General features: G+C 40.1%; 1 protein-coding gene and 1 long non-coding RNA gene across 2 annotated transcripts; both read right to left on the bottom strand.

The window, feature by feature from the left end:
* Window positions 1-2,326: 2,326 nt before the first annotated feature.
* On the bottom strand, window positions 2,327-8,349 carry LOC135488155 (uncharacterized). Its single transcript, XR_010446935.1, has 5 exons — window positions 7,988-8,349; window positions 7,453-7,532; window positions 6,510-6,576; window positions 4,146-4,216; window positions 2,327-2,702 (listed from the first exon to the last, which is right to left on the bottom strand). It is a non-coding gene; the product is annotated as an uncharacterized LOC135488155 (long non-coding RNA).
* Window positions 8,350-12,641: 4,292 nt separating this feature from the next.
* Window positions 12,642-13,469, bottom strand: LOC135497100 (uncharacterized). Its single transcript, XM_064786816.1, has 2 exons — window positions 13,337-13,469; window positions 12,642-12,889 (listed from the first exon to the last, which is right to left on the bottom strand). The coding sequence occupies exons 1-2, from the start codon at window positions 13,467-13,469 to the stop codon at window positions 12,642-12,644; spliced, it is 381 nt and encodes a 126-aa protein (XP_064642886.1).
* Window positions 13,470-13,832: the final 363 nt, after the last annotated feature.

The raw sequence follows: 13,832 nt of genomic DNA, 5'->3' as shown, positions 1-13,832 counted from the left end.
TTATCATAAACCCCACAGTTTTGTTAATATCACATACTTGTTGAAAACCAAAAATACATAGAGAACAAAACAAAAGTTCAGTTTTTCAAAGTCAAAAGTGTTATTTGTCATAACATTTACATCATATTGTACTCAGGTCTTCATATTCTCCTATTCAGTCTTAAGCATAAACACAGGATCGAGCAATAAAACAAACTATTGTTGACTATCACACTCTCAGATATAGAAGCCTGATCTGAAAAGGCCACCATATGACTCTAAATGTATGACGAATGGAAATCTCGGTGAATAAAGCTGGTGAGGAGAGGGGTCTAATAATGGTAGATAGGTTGATTTCGAGTCAGGCACTACGTGCGAGACCCCTGTGCCCACCTATATTTTTCTTCTGGCCGCAGAGGTCCGTGCCAGTGTCATTATTAACCCAAATATAAAAGGCATAGAGATAGACAACTGACAATGTCTAATTTACCAAATGGTTGACGAAATAACTCTATTTCTTGAAAACGCTAAACACACAATTACCGATCCTGAATTCGTCTCCTCAATATATTTCAAAAAGTGTATTATGAATTTGATATTTTTATAATAATAACAAGTATAGATTAGAGAAGAATGAATAACTCAAATTAATCCCATAAATACATGTTTTATAAATCGCATAGTGCTCAATCGCAATTGACCCCCAGCCATTTGCAAGAGTTGCCATTAAAGGCACGACCAATACAAGCAAAATGATACCTCTCTCATCTTCGTACTCGCTGTAATAACTGTGCCACTTGATTTTTGTAAAAGGGAAAAACTATGCAAATTGACATATTCTTCATTTTCTTAATTCAACACGCAGATGGGCACTCAGCCTTTAAACATTTATTCAGGCTGATTGACACATTTCGTTTGAGGGGGATATTTAGTATGGGGTTGTGATAAAATAATTCAGGCAGAAGCAATCCGATATTTAAAGTTCAACGGTCAATGAATTAGAGCTACTTCAATTCTCAAAAGCTCCCTATATTAAAATTTAGAACTACATGCAAGTACTAGTCTTTCTAACCAATATCTAGTTAAACAGTATTTTTTTAATCCATACATGTCACAATAGTATTAAGATAAATATCAAAACAATCTTATATTCTAATGATTGGCTCTTACATGACTTTAAGTATCTAAATAATCTGATTGATGAAGCTTGGTAGAACAAGAACATTATGGTATTTGCACAGGACCAATCAATGTAGTAGCTGTTCTGCACTCAGTACCAAAAACTAGAACAAAAGAATAGGAGATCTAAACCGACAGAAATTTTCAATCTAAGTGTATTTCTGTCGGATTAGATGTCTTATTCTCAAGCAGTACATCATTTCTAAGCATGCTAAGTGTTTTAACACTTGGTGTTAAAATATCAATTGGTATTAAAATACCAATTAGCTCACTCATATAAGGTCACATCATTAACCCCATTCAACAACGGCCTTAAACCCTATTTTGTGTAGCCCTAGTATTTTTCACAGAGTTTCTAGAAATCAGACCTTTCAGGAAAAGTCGGACAATGTCGGACTTTTTTTGGACAAATCAGGAAAAAGTTAGAGAAAGTGTTAAGAAGTCGGAAAAATCCTCATACTAGTGCATGCTAGGCCTATCAAAATTTTCAGACAGAAATGTCATATTGATGAATCAACATGGCCTATCACAAATATCATGGAAAACATGAACCTGGTATTTTTGCTTATGATATTAGGGCATGATACCAACAAATTTCATAATTTACAGAGATGCCTATCAGCTGTTCTTTTGCACAGGAAAAATTATATAAAAACATATATAGAATATGTAAAAATAAAATACAGTTGTGCAGTGATTTTCATGAATGTACATGTATTGAGCTATTTTGAGCATTTTTTTTCGTGATATTTTTCATCTTTGGTCCCATCAATCTTTAAAGGTCAACGTCGTTGGTTAAATATTTGAAATTTGTGAATGAATTTAAAATTTTCAAATTGGGTAAATACCGAATATAAATTTCAAACAATGCCATTCTATATACACATAAACAAATACCATATTATATGTACTGGGTTTCACCAGGTGTGTAGCTGCATTACTTTTTTCCTGGACCATCATTAATTAGGAACGGCGTTTCCTTTAACACGATACTAGCTCAAATTCAATTGGGTATAATATATAATTCACAAAGTGATGTTTAATATCTTTTTCGCACTGACTATGTGATATTTTTGTAACATCACAAGAAACTGTTAGAACTTTTAATTGCCCAAACTCAGATTCCTCTTGGATTACAGACATATAAATTTCAAGCACAAGGCATTCATTCACTGCTAGCCGACATACCTGGCATAGCACAAAAACGAATGCATGCTTTATACAAAGCATTTTACATCTTTCCTCTTTGACAGGAAGGGTTGCTCTAATAAGTTTAATTATGCAACACGCCATGGTAGACTGACACCTATTGCTAGCTTTCTGAGGGCTCTGATACATTTAATACAAATGCAACTTTAGGCAGTGCAAAGTCGAACAAGACAGATTTCTCTTTCTGCCGACAGTTTTTGAAAACAATATATTGTTTTTGTCATATAGCGAAATCCAGGTCATTTGAAAGCAGCACTACCCATGGGTCACAGCTTCTCCTCCGATCCATTGCCACAGAATTCGTGTTCGTAATCCAAACAGGAACACCGAGGCGGCTGAAATATTACAAAACATTGAAATTACTTTTTATCGTGAAAAATAACCATTTTGTGTTTAAGTTACATTCAATCAGGCGACTACATTTGAGAAGATTACACCCATGCTTAAGACCACCCGAATTTTATTGTCTGTGTGATGCTTGTGAGTAACTGTCTGTCATATCGAGTCGAATAGTGTTCCCAGTGACTTATAAGCAGAAAAATGAGCACATACATGTAGATCACAGTGTTCTTTATTGGATATACTCCAGACTCGCCGATATAAGACCGATTCATTAACTTGAGGCATGACCAACCCCAGTATGATATGCATTGAGCCGGCCAAGGTCCCTTCATAGTGATTGCCTAGAACATTTCGGTGTTCAGGTTGTGGTATAAAGTTGATGGACAGTGGTTGGCACTGGGAATGAATTGGTCATTTGTTACCCAACCACTACTTCTATCAATAGTTATGGTGTGGACGATCAATTTCCTGTCTATTAGCCTAGGTCTATTGATGACGGATCTTCGATAAAATAAATCGCATTGAAATTAAAGTGAAACCCTTATTATCCTGACCTCTTAATATGAAATTGATGCAAAGGTGAAATGCATATAATCATTGGACAAATTTGTGTCGCCCACCCTTCACCCATCCCGATTGAACAATTGAGAGATTCGGCGATCCCGTTTCCGGGATCGAGATCAGGATAGGTATCAGGTCGAGGATAGGGTCTAACCGGAAAGCCGCTATTTCATTTAAGTGGCCAGCTTGAGGACGAGAGCCAAACGCAACCGTCTCCACCTCTCGCGGGACTTCAATCAACAAGAAAGAAAACTATAACGTTGGTTCACAGCAGGTGAATATCAATGATGTGGAGCCTAGGCCTATGACGAGTCGCATTACCGAGATACAACCGTTCTTACCCGGCAGACGGGATCGGGATAGCCGAATTGTCGCAGGGAATTATGACGTCACATCTTTGGCTAGTGAAATTAACCATACCTATTCATGTCGGTTACGTTTTCTGGTCATGCCAAAAACTGTTTATGTGAAATCTGCAACAGGGTCCACAGCTTGGTCACAATGGCCATTTATATAGTGATCACAACGCATGTCACATTACAAAGATGTGTCGCGGTACGACGCGACCTGAATTCATATCCCGATCCCGATCTCGGAACGTCCCAGCCAAACCTCTCTAATGTTGAATGGTATCCAACGACAATGCGCAAAATTTCAAAGAGGGCTGTGTTTAGAGTACTATGACTATAACCGCCCCAAGTATGATTTTTATTGAACAGGCCAGGGTCCCTTCATACTGATTTGCTCAAACTTTTCGTTGCCCATGTTGTGGTACGTTTCAATCATATTTTTGTTGTGAGTACCCGCTTCGATAACGTGACTGTGTGCTGACAGTAATAATGTAGAAAGACATCAAATAACAATATATTACTTACCAACGGCTATTGTGCCCGTCGCAAAATGGATATACCACTTTTAAGGTCACGTGTTGTATGATAGTATGGACCTGAAGGAAAAAATACTAATTTTTGCATTGTTTTAAGTACACACGTATCTTGACTTTTTGTTATTCATGGACGAAGTGAGTCCTTGCAAGAAGTAGGCAAAATCTTCATTGACGGTTGGGCAGGGATCGGAATACCACAAACAGTTACAATAGTTGTGGCCACAAGTCAACTCTCAGTTAGATCTTTGCAACTGCACAGGACGTTGCCAATTATTGTCTCGGTAACTTAAGTTGAATACATTTTTCAAAAACACTTTCTCAACAAATAATGATGAAACTCTCGTCTCGGTTCGAATATCGCCCTTTCCTATGCATCCCGTTTCTGTTGGAATCTATCGGGTGGGCCACAGAAAACGAAATACATGTAGATATATTGTACAAAAGGCTATTGAATTACACACTAGTGGGAGGCTTTTTCCGACTTTATCAACGGTTTTCTATCTTTTTCCTAATTTATCCAAAATTTCTCCCACGATATCCGACTCTTCCCCAACTTTGTTCAAAAGGTCGGATTTCCATAAAACCTACAAAAAAACCCTAGGTTTTTCCAAACTAGGCCATCAAAGTTCAAAGGCCTTTGTTAAATGGGGTTAATGAGGTGTGATGCAAACACCCAGGGTGACCCTAGGTGTGAATGCTAATTAGCTCCTCTCCTTGGACCATTTGCATGTCACACATGAGTTAACTTGGTTGGGCCAGTCCATGTTTTGAGCGAAAACCACTGGGCCGAATTCGTCAAAGTTTGGTTGTCCTAAAATGTATTTTTCGGATCCAAGAGGATTTTTACATTCCAGTAACTATAGTCACGAAATAGACTTTTTGTATGTATTCGTGTACATTGACGTAGTGCGTGCATTGATTTTCCGCTCTGTACTGCTTACTTCTAGACGAATTTCGATGAAACCTTCAGGTTACTCCTTTTTTGTGCACATCTTCCAATGTGCCAAGTTTCATACAAAATATAGCTTGCCCCTGTCCAGAACCTACCTCCGTTGTGAGACACCATAGGGTCGAAAACCTTCGATCTGAGACATAAAGCACCCTACCTTCGGTCTGAGACACCATGTGATCCTAAACCTCCGGTCTAAGACACCAAACACCCTACTTCCTATGTGAGACACCATGTGATCCAAAACCTCTAATCTGAAACACCAAGCGCCCCACCTCCGATCTGAGACACTATGTGATCCAAAACTTCTGATATGGGACACCAAAGAACCCCACGTCCGATCTAAGACACAATGTGATCAGAAACCCCTGATCTGAGACACCAAGCACCCTACCTCCGATCTGACACACCATGTGATCCCAAACCTCTGATCTGAGACACCATGCAACCTACCACGGATGTAAGACACTATGTGATCCAAAATATCCAATCTGAAACACCAAGCAGGAACCCCTAGGGTCACGAGTGATATTGCGCAACGAGCAATGATCGTGAATCACTTGTTTGGTAGAAGCCGTTGTGGAACGACAGAGGGAGATGGTTCGGAACATTAAAGGTGTCGCGGACAGGGCTATATGATATTCTGGGCACTTGGAACAGTTTTGCCGTGAGGCATTTTTATAGCTCCCTCCTCCGTTCATTTTACTCCTTCTGTTTAGTTGGTCATCCCCCTATGCTCTATCGTCAACGTGAAATAGGAGATGCACAGTGTCGCTCAGGAACGTCTAGTGATCAAAAACCTCCGATCTGATTTGATCCCCAGGGAAGAAGTGTTCTTCGCTATTAGTATGGTGATAGATTAAGGAAGGGTTATATAAAGACCTATAATATGAAAATACAACAGAGATGAGCCAGATTCCAATCTCGGCTTGATTGGCATTGATTGTACGGATAGAGCTCAGGGAGATTCCAGAACTTATGTTAGTTATATTTGCAGCCCCCAAATCTGATCACATGATGGAGAACTTGGAAAAAGTAGAAAGGGTTATATGGGACCACTATAAAAGTGAAAGTTGTGTGCCAATCTAAATCATCGTCTGCCGAGGATTACCGGACCATCAATGTGCAATGTACATGCCATTTGTAGAGAAGCTGTCATGCATTATGTGTAGTGTACACGCAGTGTAAAGCCACAGTGGTAGTGAAGTGTTTCTTGTGTAGGTGAGTGAATTGTTAAAGACGAACCGCCCAATTATTGTTGGACTTGTGGATTGTGTTTGGATATTGTATATTTCAAGAATAGCAAAAATTAAGAAAGAAAGAGGAGAGATATATATTTCTCGGATAAATTATTCTGGTGATGGAAGGCCATCAGAGACACCCTTGCTATGAATATACACTTACTAATAGAGTTTTCTTGTTCATCGTGTGCACCTTGAGCATGTTGAGCTTGAGCCTCATCCTGAGCTTGCTGGAAAAAGAAGCGATATTACATGATTCTCATAGGACTTCTAGCTTCCAAATGCTATCTATAACTTATTTGCGTGGCCACAGAACACCATCAACTTCAAAACATTATGCTGAAGCGTCTTTGTATCAATATTGCCGAACATTAGTGTTGGTACGATTCTTCAAAACCAGTGGCTGCAACACTTGTGCAAGTCATTTGCAAAGCAATAGTGCTCACCAGTTTCAGACCATACAAACTCGGCGATTATGTCATTTAAAAGCTAGGGATCCCAGTTTTGTTGTGACATAATCTTCAAATGAATGTCACTGAAACCTTCGTCATCCACTATGTCTGGACTACATGTGTGAGCTAAGACGTTTGGAACATCCGATTTTCGACATGTTCGAGAGAATGGTACTCAGCGATGCAAGATCGAATGTTGCCAATCAAGATGTAAATGGAACAATTGAAGGTTTTATTTCATAATGTAAGTTAAAAAGTAAAAGCCTTGGCGTATTTTAAACTCTTTTCCTTATGATTACATGTACATGTACCTTATTTTACAAGCCCTGGCTATTCAAAATGGCGACCAGTTTCGAAAACCACACAATTTCTTTGCTATATATACCAAAACTTTAGTTCAAAGTCAATATTTTCATCATGTTACATTAATTCAGGCAACCAGCGACGCTTGACAGTGCAAAAGATGTTTGAAAAATGAGTTGTAACCGAAAAACACACCGAAAATGTTGTCGATATTTTCGGCATAGCCGCAGTTAAAGAAAACGGAAAATACGGAGACGGTGATTTACATTAGTAAATGAGATTGCCCATAGAGGACAATACTAGTGTTCTGCGGTCACTGTCGGCGGGGAAATTCAATGTAAAATTACATACCAACAAGATTACCTTCCAGGCTTCCAAGGCTTGGGTTCTCACAAGGTTGTTGATATTGTCCTATATTGTTTTATTCATCACTTACGAAGAAAGAAAGGAAAGAGAAATATGAACATCATGGAGATATAACTCAATAGATCTTTGAAGCAAGTTCATCTTGCATTTCATACTTGATCGATACCAATAATTTGAAAAATCCATATTCGTAATATCCAATGTTTAGTAGATTTTGCGGCTATATGTTCAGAAACGCATATCAAAACTGCATAGAGAATTTTCTCAACACAATTAAAAAAAATCCACAAACTTATAGACTCCCGTATGTTCTGCTTAGTTTATTTGATTTTGAATTGAAAACAACTGCTGGCAATAGACATCAGAAATGCAAACTTGACAGTGACGAATATTCGTGAGAGTTGGATGTAGCGAATTACAACCCGCAGAAGAGTATATATACTTTAAGGATCAAACCCAACAGTATCAATATTAAAGTAAAATTTAAGTATATCCTTATATTTAGTATGAGTGCATGTACCTCATCGTAAGCGACTACAAAATCGTCGAAGTTAAATTTCTAACTAATTTTCTCCGAAGAATTATCCATGAAATAAGATATCCTGTTCACCTCACACACAAACACATACAGTCGAGCCATATTTCCATGAAGTTGGTTTTCAATGCACACATGTATATGATATACATGTATATGATATACGTTGTCCCTTTCCTTTATTACTCCTGTAATTTCTCACTATCGAAAAAGAACCCATAAAATATAACTACTTTGAAAGTTGATGGAAATCTGTTGAATGACATGAGATAGCGTTGTGGATGATTATATCTTCCCCGGTGAAATATTATAGTCCTCTAGGAACCTCTATCAAGTTAATTGTTGACCTAAACCGTAAAATGTTTTGAAATTCTGCCAGGCCTGACCCTTTTATATTGAGCCCGAATATCCTGATAATAAATTTTGAAGTGATTCGCTCTGATGCCTTCCACTCCAATTACACTAGTTTGATGAAATCCACAGATTGCGACATAATACTGTACATGTATACTGTGCTCTGCTACTGTTGGTCATTGTATAGTATATAAATCTAAAAATACTTCTCAAAAGACTTTGCAAAGGCTTTGCGCACATTCTTTCCATATTGAATAAATTGCTCTAATCAACCCATACATAGCGCATCTTTCATGCTATTTCATGGCTTTATTCGGTGTTGTAAAACATTTATGTGTGCCACACTAATGATGATATTCGCACAAGGAAAATGGTCTGACAAAAGGTCCCTTTTGAGAGAATAGATTCGAACAGTCACCTATCATGTAAATAGCGGAACACCCTATTATGTAGATTATGCTTACTTTTTCCATATAGATCATCCCGTGAATAATCGCACATACGGCATATCAAACGGCATAAAACTGGCTTCACCCACTACAACGCGATTAGTCGTCCAAATCAACTACAACTAACAGTATGCAGTTGTCATAATAAAAATCAGCCTTCACCACAGCACTCACTGTATCAAATTAAGGAAAATGATCCCTCAGACGTTTTGTGATCGCATTTAATCCAGGACGCATTTTCAACAAAATTCTATCAAACTACAATGTATACAAACAACTCATAACCGGCCGCTGTCGTCAAAATGAAACAATCGTATCTCCAGCTGCTTCTCAAAAATCATTATACTAAGAAAAGTAACACCTAAGCTGAATTTTTTTTTTCAAACAAATATTGATTATTAGCAATTCTCTTGTACAGCCGATTACAGTCCATGAACTTTACTATCATGCTGAAATCTATTTTGTCGTCCACACCATAGCAACTCCGTTACATACAGTCCGATGAATGACGTAACCAAGGTAGCGACTTGCGTCAACCAACCATGCATGTCAACCATGCATGGACCGGATTTAACGGCAGATTCAACCTCATTGATAGGGCCCGGGTTCGATCCCAGCAATGTATGACTGGATATACACAGATATCATCGATCAGTCCAGAGGGGACCGAGAGACATGTGATGCCCCATCAAGAAGCAAAAATATTGAAATTTCGTGATTCTGGCCAAAAATGTACTCAAATTACCAAGTTCATCGCGGTTGACCCCTTGAGTTTTTTTTGGACGAAAGACTGTGACAAGTAACACTGAGTTAATGGCCTCTCATACGATAACAGTCACCATTGATCACAACCTGATTGGTACCTTCTTCTTCTTCAGCGTTCGCTCTGCACTTGGATGGGTCATTCTCCTCGGAGTAATCCTCCTCCAAGGCGGGTTGAGCGTATTCTGCGTGCCACAACGGTTAGGCACCAATTGGGTTTATTGGCCTAGTGGTCCGACTTTGGCGAGAGAGATAGAGTCCACGCAAGCTACTCATGTTTCTCACTTGGTGGGGTCTTAGCTTGCCCTGGCATAGACACCAGGGACAAGGAACCTCGGTTTTGAGTCTCATTCGAAGGACTGTGAAGAGCCAGGAATTTTAGTTCCTTGAAAGCCACGCCGGTTCATCCAGACATACGATCCTGGGTTCTCCCCGGGATCGAACCCGGGCCCTATTGCGTGGTGGCCAGCAGTGTAAACCACTAGGCCATGAGGCTCCATGTTTGGTACCAAAATACAGAAATATACAAAACAAAACACAAACAAAACAAAACGACGACAACAACGACGATTCTAAGAAAAAAACTGGCTCTTTTTCATGTCCCTCGGCCTAATGCCTAAATTGCTGATGAAAAGACAGAACCAACTGGAGCCCAATGCTCAAAGAGAAAGTGATACTTTAACAACTTGACCCGCAATGTTTTGAGATCGCTTAATCACTCTACTGTACATACATTATTAGTAAAATAAAGACCACCAATTTGAACCCCCAGCTCCTACTTATAGTCCCCCTTTAATAAACCTTTTTCAAAACAGCGGGATAACCCAAGTCCAGCAATCACTCACGACCGTGCATTTTTGTTGACATTCGAACGACGCACGTGCCTTTCTTTACAATAGGGTGTTTTCGCAACCTCACGCGAAACGCCTACGTGAACGCCTATGTTCACGCACGTAGGCGTTCACGTAGGTTCTGTTTATTTGTTTTCGCACTAGCGCTCGTGTACGTGTACGTGTACGTTTACGTGAAAGTTGAACGGTATGCTCTTTTGTGGGGAATAGGCATTCATGTTAAACATCTTACGCAATTAAGGCGTGCACTCTTTGATAACGATGTCCGATTCTCGGACCCAAGGAGAAATTGCACATTCATGTATTATACATGACATACTGGTAGCAAGAAAATGGCTGTGTATAACATGCCGATAGAAAACGTGCTGCAACTTGCCGTTGTGCTTGAGGACGACGGGCTACTTTTGGCAGCAGCTGAGAACAAGAAGTCGAGATCAACCTACAACTCGGAAACCCTGCTGTTTGACCTGGAAAACCAAACAGACGGAGAAAACGAGGCAATGTTTCGGTTTTCCAAGGAAGAGATCTTTAGACTTGCCGAAGCTCTTAGAGTTCCAGACAAGATAGTACTCCGCAATCGTGGAGTAACGAATGTAAGTCGGTACTTTCATGCCTATTTTCCGACACTGTTCTTAGACAAACATACACTCAGTTGGCTGTTAAACATGACACACATTCAGGAATGAGAGCGGCAAAGCCATCAGTGGAGCAATGCCGTTTTTTGTAGTATGTTTTCACTTAAAGAGTATCATTACTGAATGACCACTAACAAAGCTATCATAGGGACAGGGACATCGAAAAGGTCGGAATGGCTTCTAACCAATTATTTGCTTTTTTAGGGTGTTGAAGCTACATGTGTTCTTCTGAGGCGGCTGGCTTGTCCAAACCGTCTGTGTGACCTGGAGGGGGTGTTCGGAAGGCCTGCAAGTACACTATCGCTGATTTTTACTTACATGGTATGTTTTGATGTTGCAAACTTGTTAGTCTAACAGATGCTTCCTATATACATAATATAAGACACCTCGTGGCCGATATAAAAGAGACTGACACGAGAGCACGTACAACACCAGGTCAACCTTTTTCATTCTTAGTGTATGTAATTAGCATGACCGACGGATTTTACACTGTATGGGCCATACAACCCCAAGCCGCGTTAAAAATATCTAAAACTTGTCCGGTGTTTTATTTTCAGGTTGACCACTTGTGCACAACATTCGGTCATCTCCTGTCGAACCTCAACCAGCCTTGGCTTGATGCACAGCACATCCAGACATATGCGGAGGCGGTGGAGGCGAAGGGTGCTCCACTTAGTCATTGCTGGGGATTCCTGGATGGAACCGTCCGTCCCATCTGTCGGCCGGTACAGTTTCAGAGAGTGTGCTACAACGGCCATAAGAGAGTTCATGCACTCAAATTTCAATCGATCATGCTGCCCAATGGACTGATTGGCAATTTGTTTGGGCCAGTTGAAGGAAGAAGACATGATTGTGCCTTGCTCCGAATGAGCGGGCTTTTGCCGCAGTTGCAGGCCTTGGATTTTACCGATCAGGACGGAAATCCATACTACATGTACTTGTATGGCGACACAGCCTACCCTATTCGGCGCTGCCTGATAAAGCCGTTCAAGGGAGCGATTTTGACGGAGGAACAAGTTGAATTCAACAGAGGCATGTCGAGCGTTAGGGAATGTGTAGAGTGGGGGTTCGGGAACATAGTGCAAGAATTTGCTTTTTTAGATTTTAAAAAAAACCTAAAGGTCTTTTTGCAGCCGGTCGCAAACATGTATTTGGTTGGAGCGCTCCTGACAAACTGCCACACCTGTATTTATGGCAACACCACATCCATGTTCTTCCAGTGTAATCCACCGTCACTCGAGGAGTATTTGCGACCGGTGTGATAGAATCAAATGCCCTCCCTTTCCTGATTGGCCTCTCTGGAGGCCTATTGAGTGGTGCCGTGTTCTATTGTTGAGGGCATTTAATATCAGGGGGCATCTGATTCTATTACACCGGCTCAACTTCTACATGTACATTGTAATGTGAATTGTCAAGAATACTTTAACACCAGAATGCTGCTGGAAGCCATTGGATTTGTAAATATATATTATATGTAAAATACATGTAAGCCCTTAAAAAAGAATAAAAAATCAATGAACGTTGTTAGTTGCAAGCATGTAATTTCATTTCATTCTACATGTACATGAAATTGTATAGATCTCTTGAGTCACTTTTTCGCCAGGCAGTCACGCATCATCTGCATATATACTTGTTTTTCTTCTTTCTCCATTTCCAATCTTTGCTCCCGTTCCTTTCGTTCCATTTCGAACTTGGCTGCTTGCAATTTCAGCTCCTCCTTCTTTAGTTCCAATTCCTCCTTCTTTAACTTAGTTTCCTCATTTTTAATCTCTGCATCCTGGCCTAGTTTTTCGGCGAGGTAGTCTGTCAAAGACGTTGTTGATCTCCTTTTCGCACCTGAAATAAGGATTAAACCTGATAAGGATTAAACCTGGTATTTATAACTAATATTTGGCCAGTTATTTGAGGGGTAGGACATCCGTATTTGAGGTGAGACCAAAAGTTGGGTAAACGTTTTGGAAGTCTGCTATTACCCCCGTTCAACATTCAGTTTTCTTACACTGACAAGATCGTGAAGGCTCGCCACCTCGTCCCCTGGGCTTAAGGGGCGAGAAGGGCAGGTAGTTCGCCATATTGTAAACGACCATCAACCCCGTCGAGCGGGAAATACCCTTGGAACGAGGTTGGAAGATTCGCTCTGCTAAAACATGACTAACATCGTCCACGGCAGTACTTAGGGTTCACTAACTTCTTGACACCACAAGATTTGTGGAACTGTTTTGCGGCCTTGTTTTGTATTCTGCTTTCTCTCAATACATACATAAAATACAAGCGTAGACATACCTTTGGTTTTGCCATCTGTTGCAGCTTGCCGAATCGCTTTTCCGGTTTCCTCCATCTGTTTTTCTTTTTCATCCTTTGATGGCGCATCCGTTACGGCTTGTAACGCTTTAGCCGCTTCCCGCTCATCAGCCATGGTTACCATTTCACCCAGGAGTTGTTTTCTTTCATCGTACTCTTCAGCTGTACCAGAGCTAAAAGGCGAATGAAGCTTGAACATATCAATAAAGTCGACCCGATTGGTCAGGAGCCTCCGCTTTTTGGGACTAATGACTTGGCCCAACAAAACACTTCCATGCGCATAGAATATTGACAGAAAGCAGAAACTTGTTTTAGTTTGAAGTTGGCGAGTACTTCAAATTGACAGTTTTTTGGTTAGGAGATAATTTACAATGGATGTTGGCCCAAAATACCATGGACATCATACTGTAGGAGAGAATAGCATGCGCGGACATATTTTGGGACACGCCATAATTTGTAGGCCTAACCATAAAGTCAT

This window comes from Lineus longissimus, chromosome 1, assembly GCF_910592395.1.
Source record: "Lineus longissimus chromosome 1, tnLinLong1.2, whole genome shotgun sequence".
NCBI classification, from domain to species: Eukaryota; Metazoa; Nemertea; class Pilidiophora; order Heteronemertea; family Lineidae; genus Lineus; species Lineus longissimus.
This window is presented reverse-complemented; position numbering and strand designations above follow the sequence as displayed.

What these genes read in the sequence shown, in the direction of transcription:
- LOC135497100 (XM_064786816.1), bottom strand. Translation starts at nt 13,469, where the DNA reads ATGGCTGATGAGCGGGAAGCGGCTAAAGCGTTACAAGCCGTAACGGAT. An exon ending in AACAGATGGCAAAACCAAAG is followed by an intron (nt 12,890 to 13,336) that starts GTATGTCTACGC and finishes TCCTTATTTCAG; the next exon opens with GTGCGAAAAGGAGATCAACA.